The sequence below is a fragment of the Salvelinus fontinalis genome, chromosome 26 (genome assembly GCF_029448725.1).
Source record: "Salvelinus fontinalis isolate EN_2023a chromosome 26, ASM2944872v1, whole genome shotgun sequence".
In the NCBI taxonomy this organism is placed as follows: Eukaryota; Metazoa; Chordata; class Actinopteri; order Salmoniformes; family Salmonidae; genus Salvelinus; species Salvelinus fontinalis.
The window spans coordinates 17011280-17029450 of record NC_074690.1 but is presented as its reverse complement, the minus strand read 5'-3'; the positions used below and the strand labels follow the sequence as shown (position 1 = coordinate 17029450).

Below are 18171 nucleotides of genomic sequence, written 5' to 3'. Positions count from 1 at the left end.
GAACTTTTTACTAGGATTAAATGTCAGGAATTGTGGAAAAACTGAGTTTAAATGTATTTGGCTAAGATGTATGTAAACTTCCGACTTCAACTGTATGTTATGTCGGAAAACGTCAGTTATAAATGATTCTGTCCAAGTTAAAAGCAAGTTATCATCCAATAGGCTTTGTTTAAATTTCCATATCCTTGCCCACGTGGAAATTCTGTAAGAGTATTGTATAGGCCAATTATTTGATGGTCCGACCGCATTCTGTCCCCTATCATTTTTTAAAAAACTTTTAGTGCCAGCGAGAACGACATAAGAAAGTAGTCAAGACGACTATCTTGATTGAGCCTCCTCCATGTATATGTCACTAGGTCAGGATATTAAACCTCCGCCATGTATATCTCACTAGGTCAGGATATTAAACCTCCATGTATATCTCACTAGGTCAGGATATTAAACCTCCGCCATGTATATCTCACTAGGTCAGGATATTAAACCTCCTCCATGTATATGTCACTAGGTCAGGATATAAAACCTCCTCCATGTATGTCACTAGGTCAGGATATTAAACCTCCTCCATGTATATGTCACTAGGTCAGGATATTAAACCTCCACCATGTATATCTCACTAGGTCAGGATATTAAACCTCCATGTATATCTCACTAGGTCAGGATATTAAACCTCCGCCATGTATATCTCACTAGGTCAGGATATTAAACCTCCTCCATGTATATGTCACTAGGTCAGGATATAAAACCTCCTCCATGTATGTCACTAGGTCAGGATATTAAACCTCCTCCATGTATATGTCACTAGGTCAGGATATTAAACCTCCTCCATGTATATGACACTAGGTCAGGATATTAAACCTCCTCCATGTATATGTCACTAAGTCAGGATATAAAACCTCCAGATATCCACTAGTTCCAATATATCCATGATTTCGATATTTCCTTAAGTGAAAAAGGGTAATAGTTTGTAGTGTGATTTCCTTTATGGTCCATTGAGGTATTTAAAACTGTATTATAATCTCCCACCATAATAATACAGTCTTGTATTGCTTGTAGGTTTGATAAAGTATTATATATATTTTCAAACAAGTGTGGATTATCATTATTTGGACTGTAAAGATTTATGAGCCATGGTTTATGTTTATGGTCCAATAACATATGTAAATAGTTAAGGTAAGGTTTTTGGGAGGGTAAATGGATCCTAGACCTGTGCATAGGAAGTGGGAGCAACATCTACCCAGAACATTCAATCAACCCTTTGTAGCCCATGTTGGTTCCCGATGGCCTTTTGTTATCCATGTTGGCTCTCATGGGCTCCTAGTTGTCCATGTTGGCTCCAATGGATCGCTAGTCGTCATCTATTTGCAGTTGTCCCCAGTCGATCTCTGGGCCATCATCGAGGTGCAAGATAAGGTAGGACATGAGCTGGAACATGTATTGGAATTGCACCAGGGCCAGGTACAAGTAGAAGTCGCTGACATCGATCTGGCATTGGTCACCTGAGAAGTTGCTCTCACAATCACAGTGGAAGCCATTGGGGAGGTTGTGGCAGTAGCCTCCGTATTCACAGGGACCCGACGCACACTCATCAAAGTCTACCTCACACCTGTTACACACGGGGGATTTAATGAAATATACTTATATATTAGTTATATATTTAACAATAATTGTATATTTTAATAATATTAATGACATTATTATATACGTATACATTGTGTTATGAAACCAACTAGCTAGCCGACTGAGTTTGGTACACTTTCTAAGTCTAGGAGTCCTAGGCCTAGCTAAATGGTCAGTAACCTGATTTAATGTATTCATTTAAAATCAAATCCGATTTTATTAGTCACATGTGCTGAATACAACAGGTGTAGAGCTTACAGTGAAATGCTATTTTACGAGCCACTAACCAACAGCGCAGTTAAAAAAAAATATGGATAAGAATAAGAGATAAAAGTAACAAGTAATTAAAGAGCAGCAGTAAAAAAATAGCAATATATACAGGGGGTGTGCCGGTACAGAGTCAATGTGCGGGGGCACCGGTTAATTGAGGTAGTATATGCATGTAGGTAGAGTTATTAAAGTGACTATGCATAGATGACAACAGAGTGGCAGTGGTGTAGAGGAGGGGGGGGGGGGGGGCAATGCAAATAGTCTGGGTAGCCATTTGACTAGATGCTCAGGAGTCTTATGGCTAGGGGCTAGAAGATGTTTAGAAGCCTCTTGAACCTAGACTTGGCGCTCCGGTACCACTTGCCGTGTGAGAACAATCTATGACTAGGGCCTTCCTCTGACACCACCAGGTATAGAGGTCCTGTATGGCAGGAAGCTTGGCCCCAGTGATGTACTGGGCCGTTCGCACTACCCTCTGTAGTGCCTTGCGGTCGGAGGCTGAGCAGTTGCCATACCAGGCAGTTATGTAACCAGTCAGGATGCTCTCGATGGTGCAGATGTAGGACCGATGCCAAATCTTTTCAGTCTCCTGAGGGGGAATAGGTTTTGCCATGCCTGCTTCACGACTGTCTTGGTGTGCTTGGACCATGTTAGTTTGTTGGTGATGTGGACACAAAGGAACTGGAATCTCTCAACCTGCTACACTGCAGCCCCGTTGATGAGAATGGGGGCGTGCTTGGTCCTCTTTTTCCTGTAGTCCACAATCATCTCCTTTGACTTGATAAGGTTGAGGGAGAGGTTGTTGTCCTGGCACCACACGGCCAGGTCTCTGACGTCCTCCCTATAGGCTGTCTCGTTGTTGTCCAAGTTGTGTCATCTGCAAATCTGGAGTGTTGGAGTCGTGCATGGCCTTGCAGTCATGAGTGAACAGGGAGTAAAGGAGGGGGCTGAGCACGCACCCCTGAGCGGTCCCTGTGTTGAGGATCAGCGTTTGGGGGGCGTTTTGTTACCTACCCTTACCACCTGGGGGCGGCCTGTCGGGAAGTCCAGGAACCAGTTCCAGAGGGAGGTGTTTAGTCCCAGGGTCTTTAGCTTATTGATGAGCTTTGAGGACACTATGGTGTTGAACGCTGAGCTTTAGTCAATAAATAGCATTCTCACATAGGTGTTCCTTTTGTCCAGGTGGGAAAGGGCAATGTGGAGTGCAATAGAGATTGCATCATCTGTGGTTCTGTTGGGGCGGTATGCAAATTGGAGTGGGTATAGGGTTTCTGGCATAATGGTGTTGATGTGAGCCATGACCAACCTTTCAAAGCACTTCATGGCTACATACGTGAGTGCTACGGTTCAGTAGTCATTTAGGCAGGTTGCCTTGGTGTTCTTGGGCACAGGCACTATGGTGGTCTGCTTAAAAACATGTTGGTATTACAGACTCGGACAGGGAGAGATTGAAAATGTCAGTGAATACTCTTGCTAGTTGGTCAGTGCATGCTCGCAGTACATGTCCTGGTAATCTGTCTGGCCCTGCGGCCTTGTGAATGTTGACCTGTCTAAATGTGTTACTCACATCAGCTGCGGAGAGCGTGATTACACAGTCTTCCGGTACAGCTGGCGCTCTCATGCATGTTTCAGTGTTATTTGCCTCGAAGCGAGCATAGAAGTAGTTTAGCTTGTCTGGTAGGCTCGTGTCACTGGGCAGCTCTCGGCTGTGCTTCCCTTTGTAGTCTGTAATGGTTTGCAAGCCCTGCCACATCCAACGAGCATGAGAGCCGGTATAGTATGACTCGATCTTAGTCCTGTATTGACTCTTTGCCTGTTTGATGGTTCGTCGGAGGGCATAGAGGGATTTCTTATAAGCTTCCGGGTTAGAGTCCCGCTCCTTGTAAGCGGTAGCTCTAGCCTTTAGCTCAGTGTGGATGCTGCCTGTAATCCATGGCTTCTGGTTGGGGTATGTACGTACGGTCACTGTGGGGACCACGTCATCGATGCACTTATTCATGAAGCCAATGACAAATGTGGTATACTCCTCAATGCCATTGGAGGAATCCCGGAACATATTCCAGTCTGTGCTAGCAAAACAGTCATGTAGCTTAGCATCTGCTTCATCTGACCACGTTTTTTAAAATATCTAGTCACTGGTGCTTCCTGCTTAAATTTTTGCTTGTAAGCAGGAATCAGGAGGATGGAATTATGGTCAGATATGCCAAATGGAGGGCGAGCTTTGTATGCGTCTCTGTGTGTGGAGTATAGGTTGTCCAGAGTTCTTTTCACTCTGGTTGCACATTTAACATGCTGATAAAAATTTGGTAAAACTGATTTAAGTTTCCCTGCATTAAAGTCCCCGGCTACTAGGAGTGCCGCCTCTGGGTGAGTGTTTTCTTGTTTGCTTATGGCGGAATACAGCTCATTCAATGCTATCTTCGTGCCGACCTCTGACTGAGGTGGTATGTAAACAGCTATGAAGAATACAGATGAGATCTCTCTCGGTAGGTAGTGTGGTCTACAGCTTATCATGATATACTCAACCTCAGGTGAGCAATAGCTCGAGACTTCCTTAGATTTAGTGTACCAGCTGTTATTTACAAAACTACATAGTCAGCTGCCCCTTGTCTTACCAGACGCCGCTGTTCTATCCTGCCAGTACATCGTATAACCAGCCAGCTGAATGTTGATATTGTCGTCGTTCAGCCTCGACTCCATGAAGCATAAGATGTTACAGTTTTTAATGTCCCGTTTGTAGTTTAATCTTCTCTGTAACTCGTCGATTTTATTGTCCAAAGATTGCACGTTTACTAGCAGAATTGAGGGAAGTGTTTTTTTTTTTTGATCGCCTTCGAATTCTCAGCAGGCACCCCGCTTTCCGGCATCTCTTTCTCCACCTCCTCTTCACGCAGATCATGGGGGTTGGGACCTGTTCCCGAGGGAGCCGTATATCCTCCGCCTCGGGCTCGTCAGAGTCGTGAAATAAGAAAAAGGATTCTGCTAGTCCGTGGTGAGTAATCGCAGTCTTGATGTCTAGAAGTTATTTCTGGTCATAAGAGACGGTAGCGGCAACATTATGTACAAAATGAGTAAAAAATAAGTTAAAAACGAACAAAAAAACACAATCGGTTGGTGGCACGTTAAAACATCTGCCATCCGCCATTTTCTTGTGTGTAGATTTATGAGAGACGTCGGAGTATGCAGTCCGTGTTGTATGCCTTTGCCTTCAGGAGACAGCAACCTTACCTAGGTCCTGGGCCTCCTCCATCCTGACTCCTGGGTCGGCCAGCCCAAGCGGGCTATTGAATTGTTAAATTCATGGTGACAAAATAAATACGTACAAAAAACGAGGCTGGACACAGCATCTGGCTGGACACAGCATCTGCAGTCGGTTGCGGCTGCCACCTAGGGATTATGTGTGGAAGTGGTAGTGTGCTGTCTCTCTATGCTAATACTCAACCACGCCCCCATATAATAACTGGTACAATTGGTACAATCATTTTTCTTCTTTATTCACATGGATACTGAGTAGCAATTTTGTTTTATTTCCAGTTGCTTTATGACTAAAACCTAATTAAAATTAACATCTTTGATCATTAATATTCTATCTAAATCTTCAAGGGAGAGGGAGTTGACAGGTTATGTTTTTTGTTTACCATGGTGATATGAATATATTTTGTTTAAATCTATCAAAAGTAGAGAACTTTCCGGACCCTGAGTTGTCTTGTTAAACTATATGTAAACATGAAGTTAAGAAAGTTGACCCTGCTCATTCCTCAATAATCTAGGATTTTTTAAAATCTGATGGAGTTTACCAAACCTTGGGACACATCTTTAAGGAGTCACAGTTTTAAGATACATATTCTTTGAAGTCACAGAGGGTTATTCCAATAAACTACATGAGATCCATTTTCAGATCCAAGTCTCTAACATTTTGAGTTTCCGAGGTTGAAATTGGAATCCTTTGCTTAGGACAAGGACTGTCCAGATTTTCAAGAATGCCTGAATTACATAGTAATTACACTTAGGTTTCATTGAGATTCATTGACACAAGTGTTTACTACAGATTTACTATTGTTTATAGTCATGGCTTACCATTGTCCTATAAAACCGGGGAGACAGTCACAGGTGTAGTCTTGCTTAGAGCAGTTCCCCCCGTTGAAGCAGCTGTAGTTCCATCTGTCTCCAGGACACACGGACGTGGGCAGGTTAGGGTATCTAGAGTTCAGCGACACAAACATACAAGCATCAGTTACCTGAAAGTTAGGAGTTTGATAGCTGGCGAAATGGCTCAAACAGTATTGCTAGTTGATTAAGTTGATGTGTCTAATCACCACAGATGTGAGCTAGTATTGGCTTGAGAGGATATCATTTAAAATTACTTGAAAGAACTTGAAATAACTTACGGTATCTTTTCAATGTACCATGGGACTTCTGGCACCTTTTCACTAAAAGAGAATGATTAATCAGGTATCAATTTGTTTTCATATTACCCTTGACATATGACATATGCAATAACTCATACACAATTGAGTTATAGTTTTGGATTGTTTTGTTTAGTTCTTGCAGATTTGTTTTGGGATTTTTTTCTATTTTCTTTAAGATAATTTAGGGTTAGGTTGGGTTAAGGTTGGGTTAGGTTAGGTTGGGTTGGGTTAAGGTTGGGTTAGGTTGGGTTAGGTTGGGTTAAAGTTGGGTTAGGTTGGGTTAAGGTTGGGTTAGGTTAGGTTAGGTTAGGTTGGGTTAAGGTTGAGTTAAGGTTGGGTTAGGTTGGGTTAAGGTTTGATTTAAGGTTGGGTTAGGTTGGATTAAGGTTGGGGGGGAATATGGGAAGCGTTTGAGACTTACTCGCAGAAGGGCCCGGTCATGTTCCTGGGGCAGTGGCAGGCGTAGTTCAGGAGGCCTCTGAGACAGGTGGCCCCCGGGCTGCACTTGTTGTTCTCACACGTATCCACATCCTTCTCACACCTGGTCCCCCCATACCCCGGCTCACACGCACATACATATCCCTCCCCCAACACGCTGCAGTTGCCATGGACACAGGGCTTGACGGCGCAGGTGTCCACGTCATTCTGGCATTGTGGCCCCATCCACTCAGGAGGGCACCTGCAGAGGGAGAGGTCAAATAGTTCCTCACACACCCCCTGGTTTAGACAGGGGTTAGGCGTGCACACACTAGCCCCCCGGCAGCCATATAGGGGGGTGGCGGCACTGGGGATCCTCACAAACTGCCCCTCTTGGGGCCTGGGAAGGTTCAGGTCAGTATCTCCATAGTAGGGCAGCGGGAGCCCCCCGATCTGGACAGGACCCAGACATCCATCCAAATTCCCCCCAGCCTCTGGCCCCAGACCTCCCAGGAGGATGTCCACTCCCTCCCTGAGGAAGGCCAGGCTCCCAGAGGCGACCTCGGACACAACATGCTCCTCCTCTACTCCATCTCTTCCCCCATCCAGGATCATGATCCACCTGGAGGTCTGTAGATCCGGGGATTCCATGGAGAGCTCCACCATGTGCCACTGGCCGTCGCTGACCAGGCCCCGGCTCTGGGCAGTGAGCTTGGGGGAGGCCTCGCCACAACCAGTCTGTAGTTCCAGCAGGAGGTGAGAGTCCTGGAGGGAGATGGTGATGAACTCAGAGCCTTTCTTGGTGTGTAGGAGGGTGGCGTCTGTTTGTCTGGTTCGCACACTGAGGAGGACGCTGCTGAGGTGCTGCCTGATCTTCCCATTGCCTCTGTAGGACAGTATGCTGTCATTCCGGAGGGTCACGTTGGACACACCTGGAATGCAAAACAGAAGAGGCTTAAAACAACGAAATCTGTAACTGAAATATCCTCAGTGGCACAAGAAGCAACCAAAAATCAACGAGAGAGATGGGGCAAGTACAATGTTCAAAATTTTGGGCTAAAACACCTTTAAGTAACTGAGTCATTAGCGGTTGCCCCCATCTATCCCACTGATTTGTGATTAGCCTTGGGTAAAGTTATTGAAACTAAATACAGAGAAGCAATTGCTACATGTCTATGTTTCCCTGGCCTCTCTTCAAGAACCCCCAGCCAGTTCAACGTATCTATTTAAGTACAGCAAACTTAATTCAACTAATTAAGCAGACCTGATTCAATTTATCAAGCAGACTGGATTCAGCTAATGAAGGGCTTGATGATTAGTGAACTACCGGTAATTGAATCAGGTGCACTGATACTGGATTAGGTCAAATACACTACATGAGCAAAAGTATGTGGACACGTGCTCGTCGAACATCTCATTCCAAAATCCTGGGCATTAATATGGAGTTGATCCCCCTTTGCTGCTATTACAGCCTCCACTCTTCTGGGAAGGCTTTCCACTAGATGTTGGAACATTTCTGTGGGGACTTGCTTCCATTCAGCCACAAGGGCATTAGTGAGGCTGTGCACTGATGTTGGGCGATTAGGTCTGGCTCACAGTCGGTGTTCCAATTCATCCCAAAGGTGTTAGATGGGGTTGAGGTCAGGGCTCTGCGCAGGCCAGTCAAGTTCTTCCACAATGATCTCAACAAACCATTTCTGTATGGTCCTCGCTTTGTGCACGGGGGCATTTTTGGATGGGGCCACAGTGTCGCCTGACCCTTCCTGTCTCAGCCTCCAGTATTTATGCTGCAGTAGTTTATGTGTCGGGTGGCTAGGGTCAGTCTGTTATATCTGGAGTACTTCTCCTGTCTTATCCGGTGTCCTGTGTGAATTTAAATATGCTCTCTCTAATTCTCTCTTTCTCTCTTTCTTTCTCTCTCTCGGAGGACCTGAGCCCTAGGACCATGCCTCAGGACGACCTGGCATGATGACTCCTTGCTGTCCCCAGTCCACCTGGCCGTGCTGCTGCTCCAGTTTCAACTGTTCTGCCTGCGGCTATGGAACACTGACCTGTTCACCGGACGTGCTACCTGTTCCAGACCTGCTGTTTTCAACTCTCTAGAGACAGCACGAGCAGTAGAGATACTCTTAATGATCGGCTATGAAAAGCCAACTGACATTTACTCCTGAGGTGCTGACTTGTTGCACCCTCGACAACTACTGTGATTATTATTATTTGACCATGCTGGTCATTTAGGAACATTTGAACATCTTGTCCATGTTCTGTTATAATCTCCACCCGGCACAGCCAGAAGAGGACTGGCCACCCCTCATAGCCTAGTTCCTCTCTAGGTTTCTTCCTAGGTTTTGGCCTTTCTAGGGAATTTTTCCTAGCCACCGTGCTTCTACACCTGCATTGCTTGCTGTTTGGGGTTTTAGGCTGGGTTTCTGTACAGCACTTTGAGATATCAGCTGATGTAAGAAGGGCTATATAAATACATTTGATTTGATTTGATTTGATGATTTTCATGCTAAAACAGGAAAGGGTCTTTCCCAAACTGTTGACACAAAGTCGGAAGCACAGAATCATTGTGTGCTGAAGCATTAAGATTTCCCTTCACTGGAGCTAAGGGGCCAAGCCCGAACCATGAAAAACAGCCACAGACCATTATTCCTCCACTAAACTTTACAGTTGGCACTATGCATTGGGGCAGGTGGCGTCCTCCTGGCATCCGCCAAACCCAGATTCGTCCATCGGACTACCAGATGGTGAAGTGTGATTCATCACTCCAGAGAACGAGAGTCCAATGTCGGTGAGTTTTACACCACTCCAGCCGACATTTAGGCTTGTGTGCGGCTGCTCGGCCAGGGAAACCCATTTCATGAAGCTCCCGACGAACAGTTATTGTGCTGAAGTTGCTTCCAGAGGCAGTTTGGAACTCTGTTGTGAGTGTTGCAACCGAAGACAGACGATATTTCCTTCATCACTCGGTCCCGTTTGTGTGGCCAAGCTTGTGTGGCCTACCACTTTGTGGCTGAGCTGTTGTTGCTGCTAGATGTTTCCACTTCACAATAACAGCACTTACAGTTGACTGGAGCAGCCCCAGCAGGGCAGAAATTTGACAAACTGACTTGTTGGAAAGGTGGCATCCTAGGATGGTGCCACTTTGAAAATCACTGAGCTCTTTAGAAAGGCCATTCTACTGCCAATGTTTGTTCATGGAGTGTATGGCTGTGTGCTCGATTTTATACACCTGTCAGCAACGGGTGTGGCTGAAATAGCCGAAACCACTAATTTAAAGGGGTGTCCACATACCCTTGTAAATATAGTGTAACTGGACCTTGCAGGCGGTATTAAAGGAGAGGTTTGAGAAACATTGATATGAGTAATAGTGAAATTTGACCTTTGATTTGTGCAGAATGGATTACATTGCTTGGTTCATAATCTCTTCAGAAAGGGGTTCCCGAACTAGGAACTCACATTCAAAGCCCTGTGAGAGGGTCTGGCAGGCTGCGGTCGAGGGGCACGGAGACAGCTCGCACCACTTGACCACCTCACAGCGCCGCCCTGCAATATTGGGTGGGCAATTGCAGATAAAGTCGTCCCACATGGAGTAGCACACTCCGCCGTTCAGACATGGGATGTTCTGGAGGAGACAAATAATAACTCTGTCAAGCAGTTGACTTTGTCATGGTGGGGAAACTGTTATGTCATGGGGAAGTTGTGCAGAGTCTTTTGGCGACTACAGTTGAAGTCGGAAGTTTACATACACCTTAGCCAAATACATTTAAACTCAGTTTTTCCACAATTCTTGAAATGTACCCTAGTAAGATTTCCCTGTCTTAGGTCAGTTAAGATCACCACTTTATTTTAAGAATGTGAAATGTCAGAATAATAGTAGAGAGAATAATTTATTTCAGCTTTTATTTCTTTCATCACATTCCCAGTGGGTCAGAAGTTTACATACACTCAATTAGTATTTGGTAGCATTGCCTTTAAATTGTTTATCTTGAATCAAATGTTTCAGGTAGCCTTCCACAAGCTTCCCACAATAAATTGGGAGAATTTTGGCCCATTCCTCCTGACAGAGCTGGTGTAACTGAGTCAGGTTTGTAGGCCTCCTTGCTCGCACACACTTTTTCAGTTCTGCCCACAAATGTTCTATAGGATTGAGGTCAGGGCTTTGTGATGGCCACTCCAATATCTTGACTTTGTTGTCCTTAAGCCATTTTACCACAACTTTGGAAGTATGCTTGGAGTCATTGTCCATTTGGAAGACCCATTTGCGACCAAGCTTTAACTTCCTGACTGATGTCTTGAGATGTTGCTTCAATATATCCACATATTTTCCTACCTCATGATGCCATCTATTTTGTGAACTGCACCAGTCCCTCCTGCAGCAAAGCACCCCCACAACATGATGCTACCACCCCCGTGCTTCACGGTTGGGATGGTGTTCTTCAGCTTGCAAGCTTCCCCCTTTTCCCTCCAAACATAACGATGGTAATTTTTGTTTCACCAGATCACATTTCTCCAAAAAGTACGATATTCGTCCCCTTCTACAGTTGCAAACCGTAGTCTGGCTTTTTTATGGCAGTTATGGAGCAGTGGCTTCTTCCTTGCTGAGCGGCATTTCAGGTTATGTCGATATAAAACTAGTTTTACTGTGGATATAGATACTTTTGTACATGTTTTCTCCAGCATCTTCACAAGGTCCTTTGCTGTTGTTAGGAGACCGAATGTGTCTCCTTCCTGAGCGGTATGACGGCTGCATGGACCCATGGTGTTTATACTTCCGTACTATTGTTTGTACAGATGAACGTGGTACCTTCAGGCATTTGGAAATTGCTCCCAAGGATGAATTAGACTTGTGGAGGTCTACAATTTTTTTTCTGAGGTCTTGGCTGATATTGTCACGGTTCATGAATCCACTGCCTCTCTCTCTCTCTCTCTCTCTCTCTCCTGTGTTTGTGTGGGCGTGGTTTCCAATCTTGGCCTGATTGTCTGCGCCAGCTGGAATTAATTATCTTCCCCTTTATATGTTCTGTAACCTGTGTTTCTTGTTGTCAGATCGTTGTTTCTTCCCTGAGGTTGTGTCGTGTGTCAGTGCTCTTTCTCTCGCAGCCCTTGTGGGGATTATCTGCTGTGCTCCTTCCTACCCAGCCGGACTCACTCCCTTGGATTTCTCAGCACGCTATCATCAGAGGATGTGCCCTAGGCCCTGGGTTGGATTCTGTCTGAGTATATTCTGTCTGTCCTGTTGATGCTGTAAACTATTTCATTAAACCATCGTTGCTTGCAATGTGGCATCCGCCTCTGTATTGTGACAGATATCTTTTGATTTTCCCATGATGTCAAGCAAAGAGGCACTGAGTTTGAAGGTAGACCTTGAAATACATCCACAGGTACACCTCAAACAGACTAATTGACATAATTTGAGTCAATCAGAAACTTCTATAGCCATGACATCATTTTCTGGAATTTTCCAAGCTGTTTAAAGGCACAGTCAACTTAGTGTATGTAAACGTCTGACCCACTGGAATTGTGATAAGTGAAATAATCTGTCTGTAAACAATTGTTGGAAAAATGACTGGTGTCATGCACAAAGTAGATGTCCTAACCGACTTGCCAAAATTATCGTTTGTTAACAAGAAATTTGTGGAGTGATTGAAAAACGATTTTTAATGACTCCAACCTAAGTGTATGTAAACTTCCGACTTCAACTGTATGTTGTCAAAGAGAATATACATGCAGAGCTCCAGAAACTGCTTCTCAAATAGAGCCCCCCCATCACACTTGTAGGCAATGTCATGGCTAAGTTAGCTAGCTTAGATCATGCACTGAAATGAGAGAAAATGAACAACTAAGTAAAGGGTAAGGACCAAGCAGGCAATGAGACAACTGAGCAGGGTGCAAACACTGTCGTAGGGTTTTTATTTTCCCAAACTTTAAGTTGTTAACAATGTAAGAGAATTCAAGCCAAAAGTTGCATAAAATATTATACGGTCGGTAAATTAATAAAAGTAAACTTTTCTAAAGCCTCAACATAAAGTATAACAGAGGTCCACATAGCAGAGGAGGAGCAAGTCAAATCAAGGGTTAACTAAAGCATGGCACTCCGAAGGGAATGGCCAGTTCCAAATATACAAGGCAGGTAGGCTGTAAAGATACTCATATATGTGCACAGTACATTTTAGCATAATATTTAGAGTTAGGGAAATCCATTTCCCCTACATGCTGGACAGAGGTGGTATCACCCAACACCCCTCCAGATTAAGGGTAATAGAATGTGCCAAGAACACCTAGCCACCAGAAAAGAGCTGCACAAAACCCAAATGGTAAAACGGGGTCATTATTTGAACAAGGCTAAATGTTTGTTGCAAATGAATGTTAAAGTGCACAGGATAGGGACATTTAGCAATGCGGTTAGATGTGTCCGTCACTCTAAGGAAGTTATCTTTCACTCTTTCATTGACTTCCCAAACCCCAAATCCCAGTATGGTCTGTTTGGTCTGCTTTGCTGGCATCCCAGGAAGTATTGGCTAATAGGAACTTTGGGTTTATAAACTCAGTGGTGTTGTCATGGGGCAACTGTGGTGTTGTCATGGGGCAACTGTGGTGAGTCATGGGGCAACTGGCATTGTCATGGGGCAACTGTGGTGAGTCATGGGGCAACTGGCATTGTCATGGGGCAACTGTGGTGAGTCATGGGGCAACTGGCATTGTCATGGGGCAACTGTGGTGAGTCATGGGGCAACTGGCATTGTCATGGGGCAACTGTGGTGAGTCATGGGGCAACTGACATTGTCATGGGGCAACTGTGGTGAGTCATGGGGCAACTGGCATTGTCATGGGGCAACTGTGGTGAGTCATGGGGCAACTGGCATTGTCATGGGGCAACTGTGGTGAGTCATGGGGCAACTGGCATTGTCATGGGGCAATTGTGGTTTTGTCATAGGGCAACTGTGGTGGTGTCATGGGGCAACTGTGGTGGTGTCATGGGGCAACTGTGGTGGTGTCATGGGGCAACTGTGGTTTGTCATGGGGCAACTGTGGTTTGTCATGGGGCAACTGTGGTGAGTCATGGGGCAACTGGCATTGTCATGGGGCAACTGTGGTGAGTCATGGGGCAACTGGCATTGTCATGGGGCAACTGTGGTTTTGTCATGGGGCAACTGTGGTGGTGTCATGGGGCAACTGTTGTTTGTCTTTGGGCAACTGTGGTGAGTCATGGGGCAACTGGCATTGTCATGGGGCAACTGTGGTGGTGTCATGGGGCAACTGTGGTGGTGTCATGGGGCAACTGGCATTGTCATGGGGCAACTGTGGTTTTGTCATGGGGCAACTGTGGTGTTGTCATGGGGCAACTGTGGTTTTGTCATGGGGCAACTGTGGTGGTGTCATGGGGCATCTGTTGTTTGTCTTTGGGCAACTGTGGTTTGTCATGGGGCAACTGGCATTGTCATGGGGCAACTGTGGTGGTGTCATGGGGCAACTGTGGTGGTGTCATGGGGCAACTGGCATTGTCATGGGGCAACTGTGGTGAGTCATGGGGCAACTGTGGTGGTGTCATGGGGCAACTGGGGTTTTGTCATGGGGCAACTGTGGTGGTGTCATGGGGCAACTGTGGTTTGTCAGTATAGTATGTAGTATATAGTATAGTGTATGTCCAGCTACTCACGCTGCAGACGTTGTCACTCGTACATCCCTGTGTGACGTTGACCAGCTCCTCTACGCCGTGTGAGGCCACCGGAGTTCCTATGGGAAAGAACTGCAGCCGTTTATTGTTGATTCTCAGGTCCTGGACACAGCCTTTCAGGTAACCCCCGAAGGAGGCCGAGGCTCTCTGGTCAGACAGGCCCCCAACGTAGACCAGGTCCCCTGGCTGAGCCACCACGGGCCGGATGGGAATGGTTCCATGGCTCTGGGCCGACTGGAACAGGGTCACAGAGTCGCCCTCCAGCTGCACCGTCACCAAGTGAAAGTGGCCGTCACTGACCACTTTGCTTCCCGCCAGGCTCTCAAAATTGTTCACCTGAACTTTGACCCGGCCGTCATCCAGCCACAGGCGGAGGTATTGGCTGGTGCTGTTAGCCAGGACCAGGAGAAGGCCGCTGGGGCGCCGGGTGCGCACAAACATGGATATGGTGATGGTGCCAGAACCCAGGGGATCGTTCAAGGAGAAGACGGCATAGCTTGCTACGTCCTCGTTCCCGAACTTGGCGGTGATGTACTCTGCGTTGATACAGAGAGAGAGAGTTTTAGAAAAAATAAATAAAGTCGCAAACTATGTCCTCCCAATTACTTAATGCATAGATGAAGAACTAACAGAGAGAGATAGTGTCAAAACACAAAGACAATAGCATGGTTTCCACTACACTCTTAGAAAAATGGGTTCCAAAACGGTTCTTCAGCTGTCCCATTAGGAGAATACTTTTTGGATCCAGATAGAACCCTTTTAGGCTCCACATGGAACCCTTTTGGATACCATGTAGAACTCTCTGTGGAAACGGTCCTACGTGGAACCCAAAACGGTCCTACATGGAACCCAAAATGGTTCTACCTGGAACAAAAATAAGTTAATCAAATGGTTTTCCTATGTGGAACCCTTTTCCGGTTCTGGAACGCAAGTTTTTCTGAGAGTGTACCAATCTCCAGTCGGGCCTCTTTTTCCAAAACGATGCTATTGTTTGTTTACTAGTCTGGGTACCAGGATTGGTGTAAATTCCATTTAAACTCAGTCAAGTCATGAAGTGAATTGAAATTCTATTCCTGACATGAAAAGTTTTCAAATCATGAATTGAATTAAACTCATAAAATTTAAATGGAATTGCCCCCAATTTTGACTTGGTACCAGATTGAGATGTTTATGCCACTCATTCAAGCAGCAGGGACGGAATATTGTGAGGTGTGTCAGGTGTGAGCTGGGGCAATCCGGCCCCTGAGGACTAGAGTTGCCCATCCCTGATTCAAGGTGAAGCGGACCAGTATTCAGAACTCGGACCAGTTATTTCCACCTATCACGTTAAAGCGTTGTGGCGGAAGTCCTTGGGAACCCCTGTTTTCTGGAAAGTCAATGCCCATCCCAGTCGGCTCCTTAAACGTTTCCTTAATCCTAAGGCCAGGTGTTATTTTATTTGCTCCTCTCTGCCTCTGTGTGTTTGAGGTTGTGTGTGTACGTTCGTGTGTGCCTGTGTGTGTGTGTGTGTACCTGTGTGTGTGTATGTGTGTGTGTGTGTGTACTGTATATGCTATTTTTACTAGTTCTCTAAGCTCCTTTGCAGTCTACCACAAGGTACTTTATGCACCTGTTCGGTGCCACATTACAAATCCAGCCATTCAGATTTTGCAGTGATTCTGAGGCTGAACTGTTGACCTGTAAATCAGGCAAAAATGACCCGTATCTTCTCGGGTTGACCATTTCCATTGTTCTTGGCTACATTATCCAAGCTTTAGGAGAAGCACATAACCATTGCTCTAATAGAATATGTGGTGTTATTGCATTGAAATTACGTTCTGAAGCTGTGGCTCTCATATTGTACAGTGTTTCTGCTTTACTATGGTTTTACTGCTACATCTTCAGTGTTTTCAGACAACACTCTCCAGGCCTTACCCTCAGCACAGTCTGTAGTCCCCCTGTACGGTCTGTAGCACTTGCACATATAGCTCCTCCATCCCTGGGTTATGCAATGCCCCCGGTTCTGACACGGGTTGTCGTCACACTTGTCCTTGTCGCTGCACCCCGCTGTGACGTTGATCTGAGCCGGCGAGTTGGCGGGGGCAGGCACCACCAGCCGTGACTCCACAAACACGTCCCGAAAACAGCCCAGGAAGTGGGCAGGCGGGGCAAGTAGGACAGGCGGGTCAGCAGCCTCAGGCGTCCTCTTTCTTGCTACCACACCGGAGCCCCAGCCCAGTCCCACACCTCCTAGGAAGAGGCTGTGACGGACTGAGCCGGACTCGGAGAGGCCGGAGCCTTGCTCCAGTAGGGGGGTATCGGTGGTTGGGAACTCCTTGGTGCAGCCCACCTCATCACAGGAGGACTGAAGCAATCTGACCCCGCTTCCCTCCGCCTCACTGCCCAGCCAGGCCTCCACTGTGTGCCACTGGCCATCCGACACGCTCGGCGATAACTCCAGAACCACTGCCCTTCTTGACTCTTGACCTCTTAGCATGCTGAGGCGTAAGTGGCTGTCGACCAGCTCGATGGTGAGCAGCAGGTCTTCGATCCGGCGCTGGAGGATGGTGCCGACGGGCCGGTCCGTCCTGAAGCTTAGGGTGACGTTCAGAGGTACTTCAGGGTCCGATAGCTGGGTCTCTACGTACATGTAGCCGCTGGTCTCGAAGGAGAAGATGGTGGACGTCTGGCACTTCGAGCCGGTGAAGCCCGCACGGCAGGTGCAGGTGTAGGTGTGGCGGTCGTTCAGGAGGAGGGGAGAGCAGATGCTGCCATTCTTGCAGCGGTTGCCGTCACAGCCCAGGAGGGTGACTGTGCAGTTCTCGCCTCCGTACAGTTGGCCATCTTGGCTCTGTTGAGAGCAGAGGCACCTGTAGCCTCCATGATGGCTCTCGCAGACGCCACCATTCTGACACGGTAGCAGTTCACATGTGTTAGTGTCCTCCTCACAGATGGCACCTGTGTAGATATGTAAACAATCAGATATATTTGCTTCCTGCATTAAAATCAGTTGGCAATTGTTCCTTTTTTATCTATGTGGAATTAATATGTTATTGATATGAATCCGTGTTTCTTTTTCCTGCATGTGAATTTGGCCATACCAAGAGATTGAAAACATTAATTCAAAAGTTTGGCACATGTCACTATTTATTTATTTATTTTATTTATTTTCCATTTGAATATATCCACATTTACCTAGTTAATTACACATCTATATCTAGGGAAGTATAACACTAATTTTGCAGATTGGTTGATATGTTCACTTGTACTACTTTTCCTATATCAACCAATAAAATAATAACTTTAATTATAGAAATAGATATTTGTAGTTTATTTCGTGACGTTTAGTTTGAACACTATAGAAAGCAAGTCATAAAGAACATAAAACGGTTGATGAAAATATTAGCGTGATAAAACAATTTGATATTCTCTTTGTAACACTTTTCTGTTCTGTACACTGTATAGCCTCACAGGAAACCTCACAGAGAACAACAACAACAACAAACACACTACGAACAAGAGAGCTAAATTACCTGTATAGAGTAACCACGAAATCCAAACATACACGTTGACTCTCAACATGGTCCTTGGCCAGTCCTCCTAATCAGTAGAAATCGGAATATCAGTAAATGACTCCATTGCATTTCACAGAAGTGGTTTGGAAGCCATTACAACAAATATCAGCTTCTTGTGTTTCCCCCATGCATGAATGACTGCCCAGTCCAGTCTAAAGCCAGGATCACTACGAGCTAGATAGCCTATTTGGGATTAAGCTAATGTACTTAAAATGTCTTACAA

At 45.8% G+C, this 18171-nt stretch overlaps 1 protein-coding gene across 1 annotated transcript; it reads right to left on the bottom strand.

Annotated features, from left to right (window-relative positions):
* Positions 1-1344: 1344 nt before the first annotated feature.
* LOC129824525 (protein crumbs homolog 1-like) lies at positions 1345-17955 on the bottom strand. Its single transcript, XM_055884219.1, has 8 exons — positions 17907-17955; positions 16309-17331; positions 14377-14930; positions 10176-10341; positions 6718-7645; positions 6276-6317; positions 5965-6087; positions 1345-1603 (listed from the first exon to the last, which is right to left on the bottom strand). Exons 1-8 carry the CDS (start codon positions 17953-17955, stop codon positions 1345-1347), a joined length of 3144 nt encoding a protein of 1047 aa, XP_055740194.1.
* Between the last annotated feature and the right edge of the window lie 216 nt (positions 17956-18171).

Excerpts from the sequence above, each read along its gene's own strand:
- LOC129824525 (XM_055884219.1), bottom strand. The coding sequence starts at position 17,955 with ATGTTGAGAGTCAACGTGTATGTTTGGATTTCGTGGTTACTCTATACA. Across the intron at positions 17,332-17,906 it reads TTCGTGGTTACTCTATACAG|GTGCCATCTGTGAGGAGGAC; the intron begins GTAATTTAGCTC and ends ATATCTACACAG. Across the intron at positions 7,646-10,175 it reads CCTCTCACAGGGCTTTGAAT|GTGTGTCCAACGTGACCCTC; the intron begins GTGAGTTCCTAG and ends TTTGCATTCCAG.